The sequence below is a fragment of the Chenopodium quinoa genome, unplaced genomic scaffold (genome assembly GCF_001683475.1).
Source record: "Chenopodium quinoa cultivar QQ74 unplaced genomic scaffold, ASM168347v1, whole genome shotgun sequence".
Taxonomy (NCBI): Eukaryota; Viridiplantae; Streptophyta; class Magnoliopsida; order Caryophyllales; family Amaranthaceae; genus Chenopodium; species Chenopodium quinoa.
In genome coordinates, this window is record NW_018743144.1 from 2,310,131 (window position 1) to 2,325,682 (window position 15,552).

The 15,552-nt window shown below is 38.6% G+C and overlaps 1 protein-coding gene across 1 annotated transcript; it reads right to left on the reverse strand.

Annotated features, from left to right (window-relative positions):
• Positions 1-8,329: 8,329 nt before the first annotated feature.
• On the reverse strand, positions 8,330-8,758 carry LOC110732130. Its single transcript, XM_021912048.1, has one exon. It carries the CDS (start codon positions 8,756-8,758, stop codon positions 8,330-8,332), a length of 429 nt encoding a protein of 142 aa, XP_021767740.1.
• Between the last annotated feature and the right edge of the window lie 6,794 nt (positions 8,759-15,552).

Sequence of the window (15,552 nt, forward strand, 5' to 3'; positions counted from 1 at the left end):
TAAGACTCACTTTCGTAGGAATAACGATTGTTTTTAGCTACAACAAACCCTTTAAACCCCAAATTCGCCTATGAGGACGAGTGAGGTCTCGTAAAGGTTTCCTAAGAGCTTAACCTATAACTCTCCACCAACATACATAAGGCAAACCACAAAAAGAGAAGTAAAAGAAAGAAAAACAAAAATTGAAACCTTTACGAATTGGACTTTACAAAATGACCACATTGCAAATGAATAAATATCTTTCTTAAGCAAATAGGGGTATGCACGTTTCAAGATATCCGAGGTTGATTGATACATAGAGTATGCTAAGCATAGATAACTAGCTATCACAATTCACCTTTATCCCGTTCGATCTTACCGCGTTCTTCCTATAATATCAAATCTCCCTCTAATGAGCATCTCAATAGCTCCTCAAAGGAGTCGGAAAAGAAATACTTTTAGGCTACACGACGTCTTGACTATGCATCCCCTCTCTTTAGGTTTTAACTCTTAATGCCCTCCCTCGAAATTTGACTCAACCTCTAGGTCAAAAGGTCTTTTCCTAAGGTTGTAACATAAAGGCAAAAGGTTAGGGGTAGGCTAAAATTTTAAATTTTGGTGGTACACCTAAGTGATGAAGCAAAGATTGGCCAAATCTCAACACCAAAACCGAGAAGTCACCAAACAAAAATAAACTAACACTCCCAATCTTATTCAAATATATAACCAATAGCATATATACAAAAAGCGTAAACACTTCTCCCTCAAGCTAAAAGGAAGCATTGTCCTCAATGCTTGAAAAGGGGAAAAGAATCACATTAAATTTTTTTGATTTTTCTCATTTTCAACTATTTTATTCTTTCCGTTTTTTCATAGTATATATTCAAAAGTTTCAAAGCAAATGTCCACGCCTTTTTAACTTAGGAGGGCTTTTACAATTTTGCATTTATTAAGTCCTTGCCTTTTGTACTTGTAGAACGGCTTTTTCCATCAATCATTTGCCATTATTCACGAAATAATCACAAAACACAAGCTTGCTTACAAAAGGAACCAATATCCATACTTATAAACTACAAACTCCAAAAACATGACCATTTGCTTCACGAAAACAAAAAATGGAACAAAAAGAAACAAAAGGCTCAAAATTCTAAAGTTGTAGCTTAAAAAGAAGGGAAGGCTCAAATGGTTAGCAAGAAGGCAAATGTAAACCCAAAGAACTAAAAGAAGAAAGAAAAATTACCACCCTGAAAAGATGCCTTTGTCCTCCCTAGACAGTTAGGTCTCGTGTTTGAGAATTATGAGTCAAGATTCAATATTAGGTCCGCAATAGTCAAGAATCCATGCCACTCATGCAAAATTTGTAGAAAGCTTGAAAAACGATAAACCTCACATGGATGTAGCAAAAACTCATTATAGGTGTATAATAGACCATAGGAAGCAACTACCAACATGCCACAAACAAGTAGAATCCGGTTTCATGATCCTCCTAGTTCTAGAACATGCTACCTTAGCATACACCTATCCTACAGTCAACCAAGCATATTCTCAAACCATGCATACCCATACCATTTAGGAAGATATTAATTCAAAAGCAAAAATCGGTTGTATATAGTCCAATTCAAAAGAAAAACAAAATGTGACAAATAAAGCTTCAAAACATACAAAAAACCAAAAATAAAAAGAAAGAAAAAAAAGATAAGAAAAGAGAAAAGGAAAAACATATTTAAAGGAAAATAAGGAAAATAAAGAATGGAACGAATATGCAAGTAAAACATGTAATACCCAATAGACAAATAAGTAGTCAAATGACAACATCGTCAATGATCCCAAACACTCTAGGTGTTAAAAGCATCCATCCTCGAACCATTCAACTTTTCCTAAAACTAATCCCTAAACTATGCATCCAAGAAAATAAAAGAGAAATAGAGAAGAATAATAAAGGTCTCGCCGGGTATTCTAAGCAATGCGAAAGAGTAAGAAAGAAAGGAAACGCAAACCGTTAAGATACTCCAAGGGCAATTGCAAGGATAACAAACCAAGAGAGAAAAATAAAGCTATCTACATATTCAAAATTGTTAGTAACTTCTACACAAAATCAAACAGCATCATAGGTGACAGAAAACGATCAGAGCAGCAGAGACAGAGAATCAGAGAGCAGAGAGAGAAATCAGCCAATCAGAGAGCAATCAATCATTTGGAAGACAGAAATCAAGAACCAGATCATCAATATATCATCATCAGCAGAAATCAACAGACAGATAACAGAATCAAGAAGCTTCAGCAGAATACTATTGCAGAGAACATACAGCAACATAAATCGTCAGCAGAGAAAAACACTAGGTGTGAGATAAAGCCAAAGTGAACCAAAGAAGCAAGGGGGAGACAAAAGAAGCGCAGTAGAAATAAGAATATTCCCCCAAGCTAAAAATAAGCTACACCCCAAAGCTAAAACAAAGCTACAAACTGACAAAGAAACAAAAGAAAAGCACACAAGCATAAATGGGAGGGTTAGCAAATATGGTATCACTCGGCACTATGGTAAGGGGTAGAATGAGCACTCCCCTCACCAACATCACTAGAAACCTGGCTAGAAACATCATCCATGAGCATAAGGGCCCTTACCCTTCAACCTCCTTGACTTCTCGGCTCTATCTTTAGAAAAATAGTGGGACCAATCATCAAGGACCGGCTCGCCCGATAACCCCCAACGACCAAAAGTCTCAGGTACATTAGGCCCTTTTAATAAGGGTAACACAACCTGGGGCTTACGATCTCATCAAATGGCTCCCACTGAGGTATGCGTCCCTGTTGGACCGGTAGGTATGGGTAGTTAAGATATGGTTGGATATCCCCTCTCATGATATGAAAATCATAGACTTGTCTAGCATGAAAGTCATAGCCTAATAAAAAATCGTACCCCAAAGGTGAACAATTTAGAACATTCGCTATGGAATCAATTGTCGCATGCAACAGAGACAAGTCAATAGTAGAAGAAGAGGGAGGAGTTGAGAATGTACCTCCCCGGGAAGATTTACCTCCCCAGGATGAAGATGGAGTAAGAGGAAGATAAGGATTATGCCGGAGGTTAGGCAACGAAGGTCTCTTGAGGGCTTGATCAATCGACACCTTGTTAGGTCTCCATGGAAGAGGGGTGTCCACACATCTAACCATAGTCTCGGGGTGAGAAATGAGGCACCAATCCGTAGTCCTTCTAACCTTCCAAATGTACAAGTTTGCTTTGGTGGTGCGCTCCAAAAAACGTTGATTAATCATGGCATAGATGCTTAAGAAGTAATAAGGAGCTTTCTCCCTTTTATCATGGATTGGGACAAGCGACTCGAGCATTGCTTCATACTTCTTGTTAAGAGAAAGGATCAAAATGGTAATCATACCCCCCAATTGGATACTACCGGAGAGATAGACACCATCTCTTATATCAATGAAACGGTCGAGCAAATGCGAAGCGAAGCAAAGTCGATGACCGCTACCCCCTCTTCAAATGGATTATCTGCTAGTAATAACCTACTCAACTCCTCTCGAAAAATAGCACCAAGGGATTCCTTGGAGAAGAAAGCATATGTGAGGAGTCGGCTAAAATACCTCAGGGCCGCATGAATAATTGACGCCGCCTTAGAATATTGAGGACTATGTGAGTCCTCGATAGAAATATGCCTCCAACACTTGAATTCACTATAATTGTTATCATGTTGCACAACATCAAATACCGCATACACAAGTGGAACATCCCCACTAGGAGTTGGAAACTTGAAGACCTCATTAACATAGGAAAGAGGCACCGAATGATCATTGTTGAAAACTTGAAAAGAAATTCTTCGAGAAGTTTCACCTTCCAAATCCTCCTCAAGGACCTCAAGAGAAGAAAGGAATTCAAAAGTAATCCGAGAATAAGTAGGAGCATGAAGGCTTAGGAATTCCTCTAACCCCAAGTTTCGAGCCAAAAATCTCACATCATCGTCGATACCCAACAAAGTAGTCGCCAACGAATCATAGAATCTAGTAGAAAAGAGTGTCCGAGTTGAAAGCTTGGCAAATCTCTTACAATACTCTTCCTTTGTGAACTCTATTCCATAAGTATTTGAAATATGGGAAGGAGGAGGAACCACCTCCCTATAGATAGAGAATCTAGCTCTTAGATCGACAGAGAGGAACCATTCTACACACATAATTGAAAAATGCTTTAGTGAGTATAGACTATGAATCACAAGTATGCATTCATGACCAACAACACTCCAAACCATCATAAAAAACAAACTATGCACATTAACATTTCCAAATCAATATAATCAAACTATAATTCCAACAAAGGTTGTGCCAAAATTATAGTATGGTCAAGCAAAAACATCAAATACAAGTTCATATAATCACCAAAATTTCATCATTAACACAACAAATGAAGGAGATAATAGGCAATATGCATACAAATATGAGGCTATAACCAAATCAATATAAACACTCATGAAAAACCAAGGTAGAAAATTTATCATAAGTATAAAAAGAAATGAAGAAATCATACCTTAGATTGATGAGAGTTTACAAAGAAAAGGAACACAAAGCACTAGCAAACACAATTATACCAAATTTCAAGCAACAAACCCAAACCAAAGGGGTACCCAAAAATCCCAACTTTAGGAAAGAGAAAATCACAATTAAAGTGTTAAGAGTAGGGATGAAGAGTAATAAACAACTAGATGAAGTGAAAAATGGTGAAATTTTAGTAGTAAAATAATGAAGGAAAATGGTGATGAAGCTTGAACAATAACCAAGTAAAAATGAAATGAAAATAAGAGAAAGAAAAAGAGAGAAGGTCGGTTAGTTTAAGGGGCATCAGCAAGGGGTGTGCGGCCGCACCACAGGGCTATGCCCCGCTCCTAAGTCACGGGTGCCCACGCCCTTCTGGGTATGCCATCTTCCGAATCCCTTCTCGTGAGCACATCGGTGAGTACAAGGGAAATGATCATGATAAAGGTTGAGGCAAACAGTTTCTAAACCCCAAGAATGTGGGTTCAACACAAGATTTTAATGAGCCAACCATTTGAACCCACCAAACTTCAACATTTAAGCATACTTCCAATTTATCAACTTGAGCACTCAATCTTCAAAATAGGCACCAAAATTGTTGGAAATCTAATCAAAACCACCTAAAAACACTATCAAGAAAAGAAATCAAATAAGAATAGAAATAACCAAAAGAAAACAAAAATCAAGAAAAACAGAGAAAATGGTTAGAAACTTGGGTTGCCTCCCGAAAAGCGCTTGTTTAAAGTCATTAGCTTGACGTTCTCCACCCTTCAAGGTGGATAAAAAAGATTCATATCATGAACAACCCCCACAAAAACTCCATCATAGTAGCACTTGAGCCTATGACCATTGACTTTGAAAGTTCTTGTAAAATCCAAAGGAGATATTTCAACCGCACCATTAGGAATAACCTCTTGAACAGTAAAAGGACCACTCCAACGAGACATTAGCTTCCCGAGAAATAATCTCATCATAGATTTGTAAAGAAGGACCTTGTCTTTAACATTGAACTCCTTCTTTTACAATGAGTTTATCATGCACTTCCTTAGTGCAAGTTTTGTACATGCTTGAACAATCATAAGCATCCAACCGAAGTTCTTCCAACTCATGGAGATCAAGCCAACGTTGCTCACCCGCACTTACCAAATCAAAATTGATTTTCTTTATAGCCCAATGAGTATGATGCTCAAGTTCAACCGGAAGATGACAAGACTTCCCATAAACCAAGCGGTAAGGAGTAGTGCAAATAGGAGTTTTAAAAGCCGTTCTATATGCCCACAAGGCATCATCTAGCTTATCCGACCAATCCTTCCTATTTCTTGCTACCGTTTTCTCAAGAATCAATTTGATTTGACGGTTAGACACTTCGACTTACCCAATAGTTTGAGGGTTATAAGGGAGCCAAAAGCGTTTATTAATTCCATGTTTCTTCAACATCTTGCGGAAGGCGCTATGCACAAAATGAAATCCATTATCACTAATAATTGCCTTTGGGATGCCTAACCATGGGAAGATTATCTTCTTAAACATCTTCATTGCTACCTTATGGTCTTTTTTAAGTGAGGCAATAACTTCCACCCATTTTGACACATAATCGACGGCAACAAGGATATATTGATTCCCATGTGAAGTAGGAAAATGACCCATGAAGTCTATTCCCCATACATAAAAAATCTCCAACTCTAGAATGGGTTTTTAGGGTATTTCGTTTCTCTTTTAAATGTTTCCGGTCCTTTGGAATCGGTCACAACTCTTGACAAACTCCCAAACATTGTTGAAGAGATTTGGCCACCATATTCCGCATTGAAACACCTTTGAAGCCGTTTTTGAGACACCCATGTGACCCCCACTCGGATCCGAGTGACACATCTTCAACACACTAGGAAACTCCTCATTTGGAACACATCTCCTCAACAACCCTTCAACACCCCTTTTGTACAAAATCGGTTCATCCCAAACATGATTCCTAGGCTTCCTTTTGAGCTTCTTTCTTCGTGTCATGGAAAATAAAGGAGGAAATTCCCCATAAGCAAGATAGTTCACCAAATCGGCAAACCATGGGAGTTCCTTCACATCTATATCATACAAAGAATCATCTAAAATTCTATCTTCACATTCTCCGCTCCTTTCTTATCTCTAATCACAAGGTCAAAATTTAAAGCTCTAACACCTAACGAATTAGTCTAAGCTTTGATTCCTTCCTCCCAAAAAGGTATTTTAGGGTCGTACAATCGGCGAACACAATTGTTTTGGATCCCAACAAATAACAACGAAATTTTTCAAAGGAATGCACAATAGCCAAGAAATCCTTCTCTATTATAGTGTAATTCCGTTGAGCTCCATTTAGAGTCTTGGACATATAATAAATCACATGAAGTTTCTTATCAACTCTTTGACCTAAAACTCCTCCAATAGTCGTATCACTTGCATCACACATTAACTCAAACGGCAGATTCAATCTTGGAGCTTGAACAATTGGAGTGAAGATTAGAGCTTTCTTCAACTTATTAAATGCCTCCAAACACTTGTCATCGAATACAAACTCGGCATCCTTTTGAAGAAGATCATTGAGGGGCTTTGCAATGAGTGAAAGTTTTTTAATAAATCTTCTATAGAACCCGACATGGCCTATAAATGATCTCACACCTTTCACATTGACCAAAGGTGGCAACTTTTTGATAACCTCAATCTTCGCCTTATCAACCTCTATGCCCTTGTGGGAAATTTTTTGCCCAAGGAATATTCCTTCTTAAACCATAAAATGGCATTTTTCCCAATTCAACACCAAATTCACTTTCTCACATCTTGCCAAACACTTTTCAAGATTTTCGAGGCATGGTTCAAAGGAAACTCCACCTACGGAAAAATCATCCATAAAAACCTCCATCTCCTCCTCAAACATATCTCCAAAGATACTCATCATACACCGTTGGAAAGTGGCGGGAGCATTGGATAGGCCGAATGGAATTCTTCTATAGGCAAAGGTACATAGGACAAGTAAAAGTAGTTTTCTCTTGGTCATCGGGATGAATTGGAATTTGGAAAAATCCCGAGTAATCGTCAAGGAAACAATAGTACTTGTGCCTCGTTAGTCTTTCAAGCATTTGATTAAATAAAGGAAGGGGGAAGTGATCTTTCTTAGTGGATGTGTTTAGACGTCTATAGTCTATACACATCCGCCAACCAGTGACCGTCCTTGTTGGAATAAGCTCACCTTTTTCATTCTTGACGATGGTCATGGCTCCCTTCTTTGGAATGACATGAATGGGTGAGACCCATCTAGAGCTTGAGATGGGGAATATGATTCCCTCATATAAAATCTTAGTAATCTTTTTCTTCACTACCTCCCCCATTTGGAGGTATAATCTCCGTTGTCGTTCAATAGAATGAAGACCACCCTCCTCAAGGGTTATGTGGTGTGTACATAAAGCGGGGCTTATACCTTTGAGGTCATCAATGGTATAACTTAAAGCACCTTGGTGCTTTCTCAAAACACCGCATAACGCTTGAGCTTGGCTTTTACTCAAAGATGCGCTAACAATCACGGGGTAAGTAGAATTTAGGCCTAAGAATTCATACCTTAGGTGTGATGGTAAAGGTTTGAGCTCTACCATAGGAACACCTTTACCTTCCTTGATCGAAGCCGCTTTCAAAGCCTCTTGGCTTGAGATTTTCATGCAAATTTGCTCACCACTTCCCTCAACGCTTCCATCCAACAAGCTCTCATACAAGCCATGTCCTTGCTAGGAGCACCTATCTTTTCCTTGTTCAATAAAACACACTCAAGAGGATCATTAGTTGTGAGCAAGTGCTAATGCATTAAATGTATAAGATAGTCTAAGATTTCAACTCTCATGCATTTCTCAAGAGATGAAGAAGAATATTTCATACTTTCATTCAAATCAAATTCAACTCCCTTATCTCCAATTTTAAGTGAAATCTTAGCACTTTTGACATCAATCAAAGCACCCGAAGTAGCAAGAAATGGTCTACCAAGAATAATAGGAATTGTAGAATCCTCATCTATTTCAAGGACCACAAAATCTACTGGAATGATGAACTTTCCTACCCTCAAGGGAACATCCTCTACCTTTCCCCTTGGGATCCTAATTGATCTATCGGCTAATTGCAAGGTAATGTTGGTAGGTAAAAGTTCTCCCTTCTCTAGTCTTTGATATACCGAGTATGGCATAATGCTAACACTAGATCCTAAATCACACAAGGCATTACCAATTTGCATTTTATAATTTGAACAAGGGATAGAAAAGTTTCCGGGATCCTTGAACTTGGGTGGGACTTTGTTCATTATGATTGCACTCTAATTCTCGGTCAAATTAACCGTTTCCGCCACATCACATGTTCTTTTTCCACTCAATATCTCCTTAAGGAACTTTGCATAATTTGGCATTTGTTCTATCACATCGGTGAAAGGAAGAGTAAGATAAAGTTGTCTACGCATCTCTATAAATTTCCCAAATTGCTCGTCTAGCTTGTGCCTATTAAACTTTTGGGGGTAAGGGAGCTTAGGTTTGTAAACTTCTCTTTCTCTCTCTTTCCCTTCTCAACTTGTTCCTAATTGACTTCCTCAACTAAATTATTCTCAACTCTCTCATTTTCAATTTGGCCATTGCTAGGACTATCTTTAACATCACTCTTCTTAGAGATTTCACTCTTAAGGACCTTATCACTTCTAGTCACAATAGTATTCATAGGGGTCTTAAGATCTAAGCTTTGTGAAGACAAAAAAGAAAGATTTGTAAATTCATTAAACTCATTAGCCAATTGAGAAATTTGGTTCTCCAATCCCTTATGGCAAGTTAACATGTCATTGAATTTTTCATTGCTTAGGGTCATGTAGGTGTCCAAAAATTTGGCTTTCTTCTCTATGACACTTTCCAAGAAACTCCTAGAGGATAATGATTGATCATACAAATTATCACTATGCTTGGGTATTCGGAACAAATCCAAGTGGGGCATCTCTTTGACCATTCAATTGTAAATTTCCCCTACATTGATTGTTCTAATTACCTCTACATTGATTTTGGCCACTATCGTGATTATGGTTACCATAACCTTAGTTATAGTCCCCATATCCTTGGCCATGACCTTGACCATTAAAACTATGGTTGTTATAGCTACCACAATGCCCTTGGATTCCATGGTTTCTATAACCATCATTTTAGTTATAAATGTCATAGTTCATTTGATTTTGATAATTCCTATTTCCAACATTCCTTTGAGCATCAAATCTAGGTCCAACATTTCTATTAGCAACAAAGTTCACATGTTCATTCTCACTCCCAACATATTCATTACAAGGAATATTAGGGCAAAAGGAAGCATCATGGTCATTCATTCCACATAAACAAACTAAAATTCTCTAATCATGCAACAAGAAGAAGAAAGAGAGTTAGAGGAAGGAGTACCTCTCCCCTTAATTTGGGAGGGAAGAATTGGTGCTTGTGAGGTCGCACTCTCGATCTTATACTTGATAGAAACTACCTCATTTCCTAAATCCGAAATTTGAGTCGACAAATTATTGATAGCATTGAGTTGTTCCATTGAGCATCCCATTTTACTACTCTTGTTTATCGACTCCTTCTGACCATCTTTCCATTCCATGTAGTTTCTAACTACATCCTTAATGATACCTACAACCTCTTCCTCGGTCTTATTCATGATTGGGATTCCGGCTCCGCCATCTAAACTTGCTCTCCCTTGAGGACTCAAACCGCCATAAAAAAATTTGAATGATTAGGTAAGTGGGGATCCCATGGTGAGGACAATCACGTTGGTACTCTTTGTATCTCTCCCATGCTTCATAAAGGATTTCACTAGACTTTTGCTTGAAACCTTGAATCAATTCTCTTGCCTCTGCCGTTTTCTTTTGAGGGAAGAAACGGGAAAGGAATTCCTTGGTGACTTCATCCCAAGTTCTCAAAGAATTAGGCTTCACTTCCTTATCTAGCCACTTTTGAGCCCTTCCAATTAAAGAAAAAAGAAATAGCCTTACCCTTATGAATTCTTGAGCTACCCTGCTCACCTTAATTGTGTTGCAATATTTCTCGAATTCCTTAAGATGATTTAGGGGGCTCTCATCAACTCCTCCACTATATTGCCTCCTTTAGATCAAAGTTATCATTGCCGGCTTGATTTCAAAGTCACTAACCGGGATTAATAATGAAGCAATCTCGCTCTCATACTTGTATGCACCCGGAGTACCAAATTCCTTCAATGTAACCCTTTGAGCTTCTCCCATGTTCACTTGCAGACATAAACTCAAAGGAAATTATTAGTATCACTGCTACAAATGTAGCCTAAAGAAGAAAATCTTTTTGTAATTTCAAATTTGTATTTGTGAAAATAGACTCTACAACAATAGCAATCATCTACGCCATTCCCCGGCAACGGCGCCATTTTTTATCTAAGGTGAGACTAGGTCGATGAAAACTAATCTACCCTTGGTCAAAACACAATTTATAATCTCTCAACACACCCCTATACCAAACAATGAGTAAGTCGAGGGTCAAACCACTAGGAATGGGAGGTGAATGCTAAAGTCAAAGTTTAGCTATTTCGAAGCAATGAGGTGAGGTGTGTGTATTCTACCAATCAAACAATCAAAATGAAAATCAAACTTATCAAGTACTAGGGTATGGATCCACATAAACCCGTAATTAATTCAACTAATTGGGATTGGAGATGACTAAGTTAAGTGTTGTGAGGGAAAATCGATTAAGCAATCAAGAGAATATGGTAGACTAATGTCCTAGAGGTCACAGTAGCGCCAACTACAAGAGACTCCAACTACAAGAGAGAGAGCGGCTGCACAAATCTGGGTACGGAACAGGGACCTGAACAGGTGCACCCGCGCCCGAGAGAAGCGCGCCCGCTCCCGAGAGAGGCGCGCTCGCGCCACCAAGCCGTGCGGCCGCGCCGTAGCCGCGCGCGCCCCCGCCTGGGAATAAAGAAGCCATCTTCCCTATCATTCCAATGCTCCTCGTGCGTTCCACTTAATGCTCTTGATAAACACGGGACCTTGTAGTTTCTAAAATCCATGTTTATGGGTTCAAGACTAGAAAACATGCCCCCACGGCTTAAATGCACAGCTTAAGGACTTTAGGAACTTGCACTTCTCCATGCTTGAGCTTCAAATGGAGAACACTATACATCCTAAACATTGACAAACTTGGGAAGAGGCCTCGGGAAACTTGGATACCGACCTTAACCTGAAAAATAAAGGAAAACAAGCAAATAAAAGATAAAATAACAAAATAAACCAAGAAATGCATAAAGAAAGAAATCCATCTAAGAAAATGCAAACAAAAAGAAATAAAGAGTAAAATTAAGGAAAAGGTAAGTAAAAGATCTATAAAATAGCATGAAATTCACCATAAAAAGAACCAAATGAGTTCCATAAATGCCACTCATTAGTGGACAAAGGTGGGATTATTTTGGGAATATGGAACAATGGTAGGATAGATTATTACCTTCCATTTTTCCTTAAATATATTACAAAATGGAAATTATTTTTATAGAAATTTGTAAAACGAATTTAATGATGGAAATAGAACAGAGTTATAGGATATTTATTAAAAGTTATAATTAATTTTGTATATATGAAATATTAGAATTCTATCAGTAAAAAAACGTACTCTATAAAACAATTTTATATTAAAAATTGACGTAAGGAAAATGTATGTCATTTTCTACCCTTCCCTAGAGCCAAACTAAATTTATTAACACTCGACCAACCTAATATTAGTATATGGTAAAGTCAAGGGTCGAACCCAAAGGAATGTGTAGATGAAAACTATAGCCTAGGTCAAGCTACTTCGAAGATTATAGAAAGATATGGTTGGTAACTAAAGTATCAAAAAGCTAGATCAATCGAGAAATTCAATATGCTAAACCCTAGGAATATAGGTTCCACATGTAAGCTCAATGATTATAATACCTAGTTGGTCACTCAATAAATTCAAACGTTACAAAGGACAAACAATAGTTGCAATCAATGGAATCCAAAAGCTATCACCTATAAGCCAAGCTAGGGTTCACTATAAATGGATAACAAGGAAAATCACAATCAAATTAAAGCAATTCTCAAATCAATGGTTCATGTCATTGAAATTTGCAATGCAATCTAGATTAATCTTATTGGTTGATCACTCCTAGTCTAATAAATCACATGCACAACTATGCCAACCAATTTAATTGTAACAATTCTATCAATCAAGGATCATCAACTAGCAAAAATCATCAATCGATATTGGCGCGAATCGCTTGCCAATATATATAATGACAAGCGGTTTGGGGTTGAACCGCTTGCCATTAGATATATTGGCAAGCGGTTCAACCCCAAACCACTTTCCATTTAAAAAAACCCTTAACCCACGCTTCTTTTAATTTTTTTCTCCTCTTTCTTTACTCAGCTCTCTCTCTCCTCTTTCATTTTGACTGCTCTCTCTCTCTCTCCTCTTTCTACTCCCGTTTTCCCTCGCTCTCCTCTTCCCTCTAATTTGCCCCTTTCTTCTTTCATTTTCTCTTTTTCTTTGTTCTATCTCATCTCATCAAATTCGAACCATTACTGGGTAATTTTGAGCAAATTTCAAGGATTATTTCAACCAAATTTAAAAAAATTTCGAGCAAATACGTGCATGCGTGTGGGTGTATAAGGTTTTTAACTCAAATTCGACCATGAAAACTCTAGATCTAGAGGTTTTATGGTCGAATTTAATCTTTAAAACCATAAATTGAAGCTAAAACCGATGGGTTAGATGGTCGTGGTGGGTTAGATCAATGGTTTTTTTTATTTTTATTTCGATTTTAGTTTTATTTTTTATTTTAATTTGATTTTTGGTGGGGGGTCTGGTTGGTGGGGGCCTAGTTTTAGTGGGTGGGGGTCGTTGAGGGGTTTTTTGGTGGGACGGGATCTGATTTTGGGTGGGGGTCGTGGTGGGTTGGTGGCTGGGGGTTGTAGTTTCGGTGAGGGGTTTTTTTGGTGGGTTGGGGTCGTGGTGGTTGAGTGGCTGGGGGTCGTGGTGCTGGTGGTGTAGGGTGGTGTCTGATGGCTATTCATTGATGGTGTAGGGTTGTGACTGGTGGTTGGTGGTGTGTGGTGATGGCTGGTGGTTGGTGGTGTTGGGGTGTAGTAAGTCCAACTTACCGTGGAAACGACCCTAACCCAAAGAACCACTCGCAATTAATAAAACCATAAAGCATAAAATAAACATAAAAGGATAAAATCGGAATTAACCTTTGATGCGTGCTTCGCCCGACCTAATGGGCTCTTACTTGAAAGCTTTAGCTCCGAAAATATCGAGCCTCCAACGGTATCCACCTACAAAGGACGAACATCGAATTTTTAGGTCCGCTACCTTGGAGTTAGAAAGGTCTAACCAAAGCCCGAGTAATTAAATGAGTTCAAAGATTTTCACAATGGTGATGCCTTTTTCAACTCTCACTCAAGTGATTTTCCCAAAACCCCAAATTGGGTATTTATAGGGAAAAAAAAGAGAGTGAAAAAGCTCTCCCATCAATGTGGGAGAATTTGATTTTTCCATTTTATTTTAAAGCTAAAATAAAATTAATAATCAAACTAGTAATAAATCAATAAGTAGCAAGCTCATGAGAGAGGTTAGGTGAGGACCATTTGGAGGAGAGGGGACCAAACTTGCTCCCCACTCCCTCTCCAAAAGCCGGCCAACACACCCCCTTAACCTCCACTAAGATCGCGCCACATGGCACCACACTTGGGCACCAAGGCACCAAAGGTGGGCTGCCATGCGCGGCTGCCAGTAGGCCCAACACAAGCTTGCGGGCTGCTAGCGCTGCTGGCCAGTAATGCTAGCATTGGTGCGCTAGCATGCACCAGCCAGCCTAGGCTCGGCTTGGTATGGATGCTAGCCACCATGCTATATCAAATGCCCCTAGCACTCGGTTAGCTCAGGGCATTCCGATGCTAGGGGTATTTTGGTCTTGTTGATTTATTATTATTTTCATGTCTCTTCTTTTACTATTTTGACTCGAATTCCAACGCTCGGTTTCGACACTCTAAGCTCGAATTTTCGATGTCTAAATATTTAACACTCGGTCTACGAATTAATTTCTTCCGAATTAATTCGTCGAGTCGGTTCATATATTTGCTAGGGTGTGACCCGAAGGGTTCAGTCAAGATTAAGTTATAATATTAATTATACATTAATATTACTGATCGGAAGCGGCCTCCACCCAGGCATTCCGACCACTTGACCTTACTGAATATATTAGCTTTCTAATAATTCTAAACCCGCTATCAGAATAATACACTTGTTCGAAGGACACCATTCCTTTCAATCTCCCACTTGTCCTTCCGGATAAGTGAGCATTTAGTGTATGGCCCCTTTCCTATGTCTCTTCATTAACTATAAGGTAATATTATTTCGTCATCCTTATTACGTCCAAAAGTGTTTCTCGATTCCGAGTCCGATTGTCAAAAACAGATGATATCTAAAATCCATCCGAGCACGGCCATGCATTTTTACAGTCTCGCTCTACGAGAGGCCTTGTATACAACAAATACATCTTTCCCATTTTAGTAGGGGGACATTCCCAGTCTTGTAATATAGCTCCTCTTACTAAGAGGACCTAGCCGCCCGAGTGTTGCCGTTATAATCCCCTATTACGGCAGACGTTTGACAACATCAAAGCGGACTTGTATTCAAAAAAGAGAACTCACAATACTCATGGACAAGGAAATAGGTTCCAATAGCCATAATGAGAAGTATACTTATGACGATTTTTAATCTCTTCAAGTATTCTCATAGGTCGATCCAGTATGGTTCTAAACCAATACCTGTGCAAATGATTTATGACAATCATTACCTCGTAGCACAAGAAACAGTGCTAACTACACACCAATCTCAATTGATCATTAATCGTCCATCGTTTAAATAACCTCGATTAGGGATAATTTTTTATTATAATATTCAATGTTAACTTAATAGGTGTTTCCTTACCAAGACTGGTCTTGATACCCTATTTTGAATATTCCAA

Coding starts and splice junctions, on each gene's coding strand:
- LOC110732130 (XM_021912048.1), bottom strand. CDS start 8,758: ATGCAAATTGGTAATGCCTTGTGTGATTTAGGATCTAGTGTTAGCATT.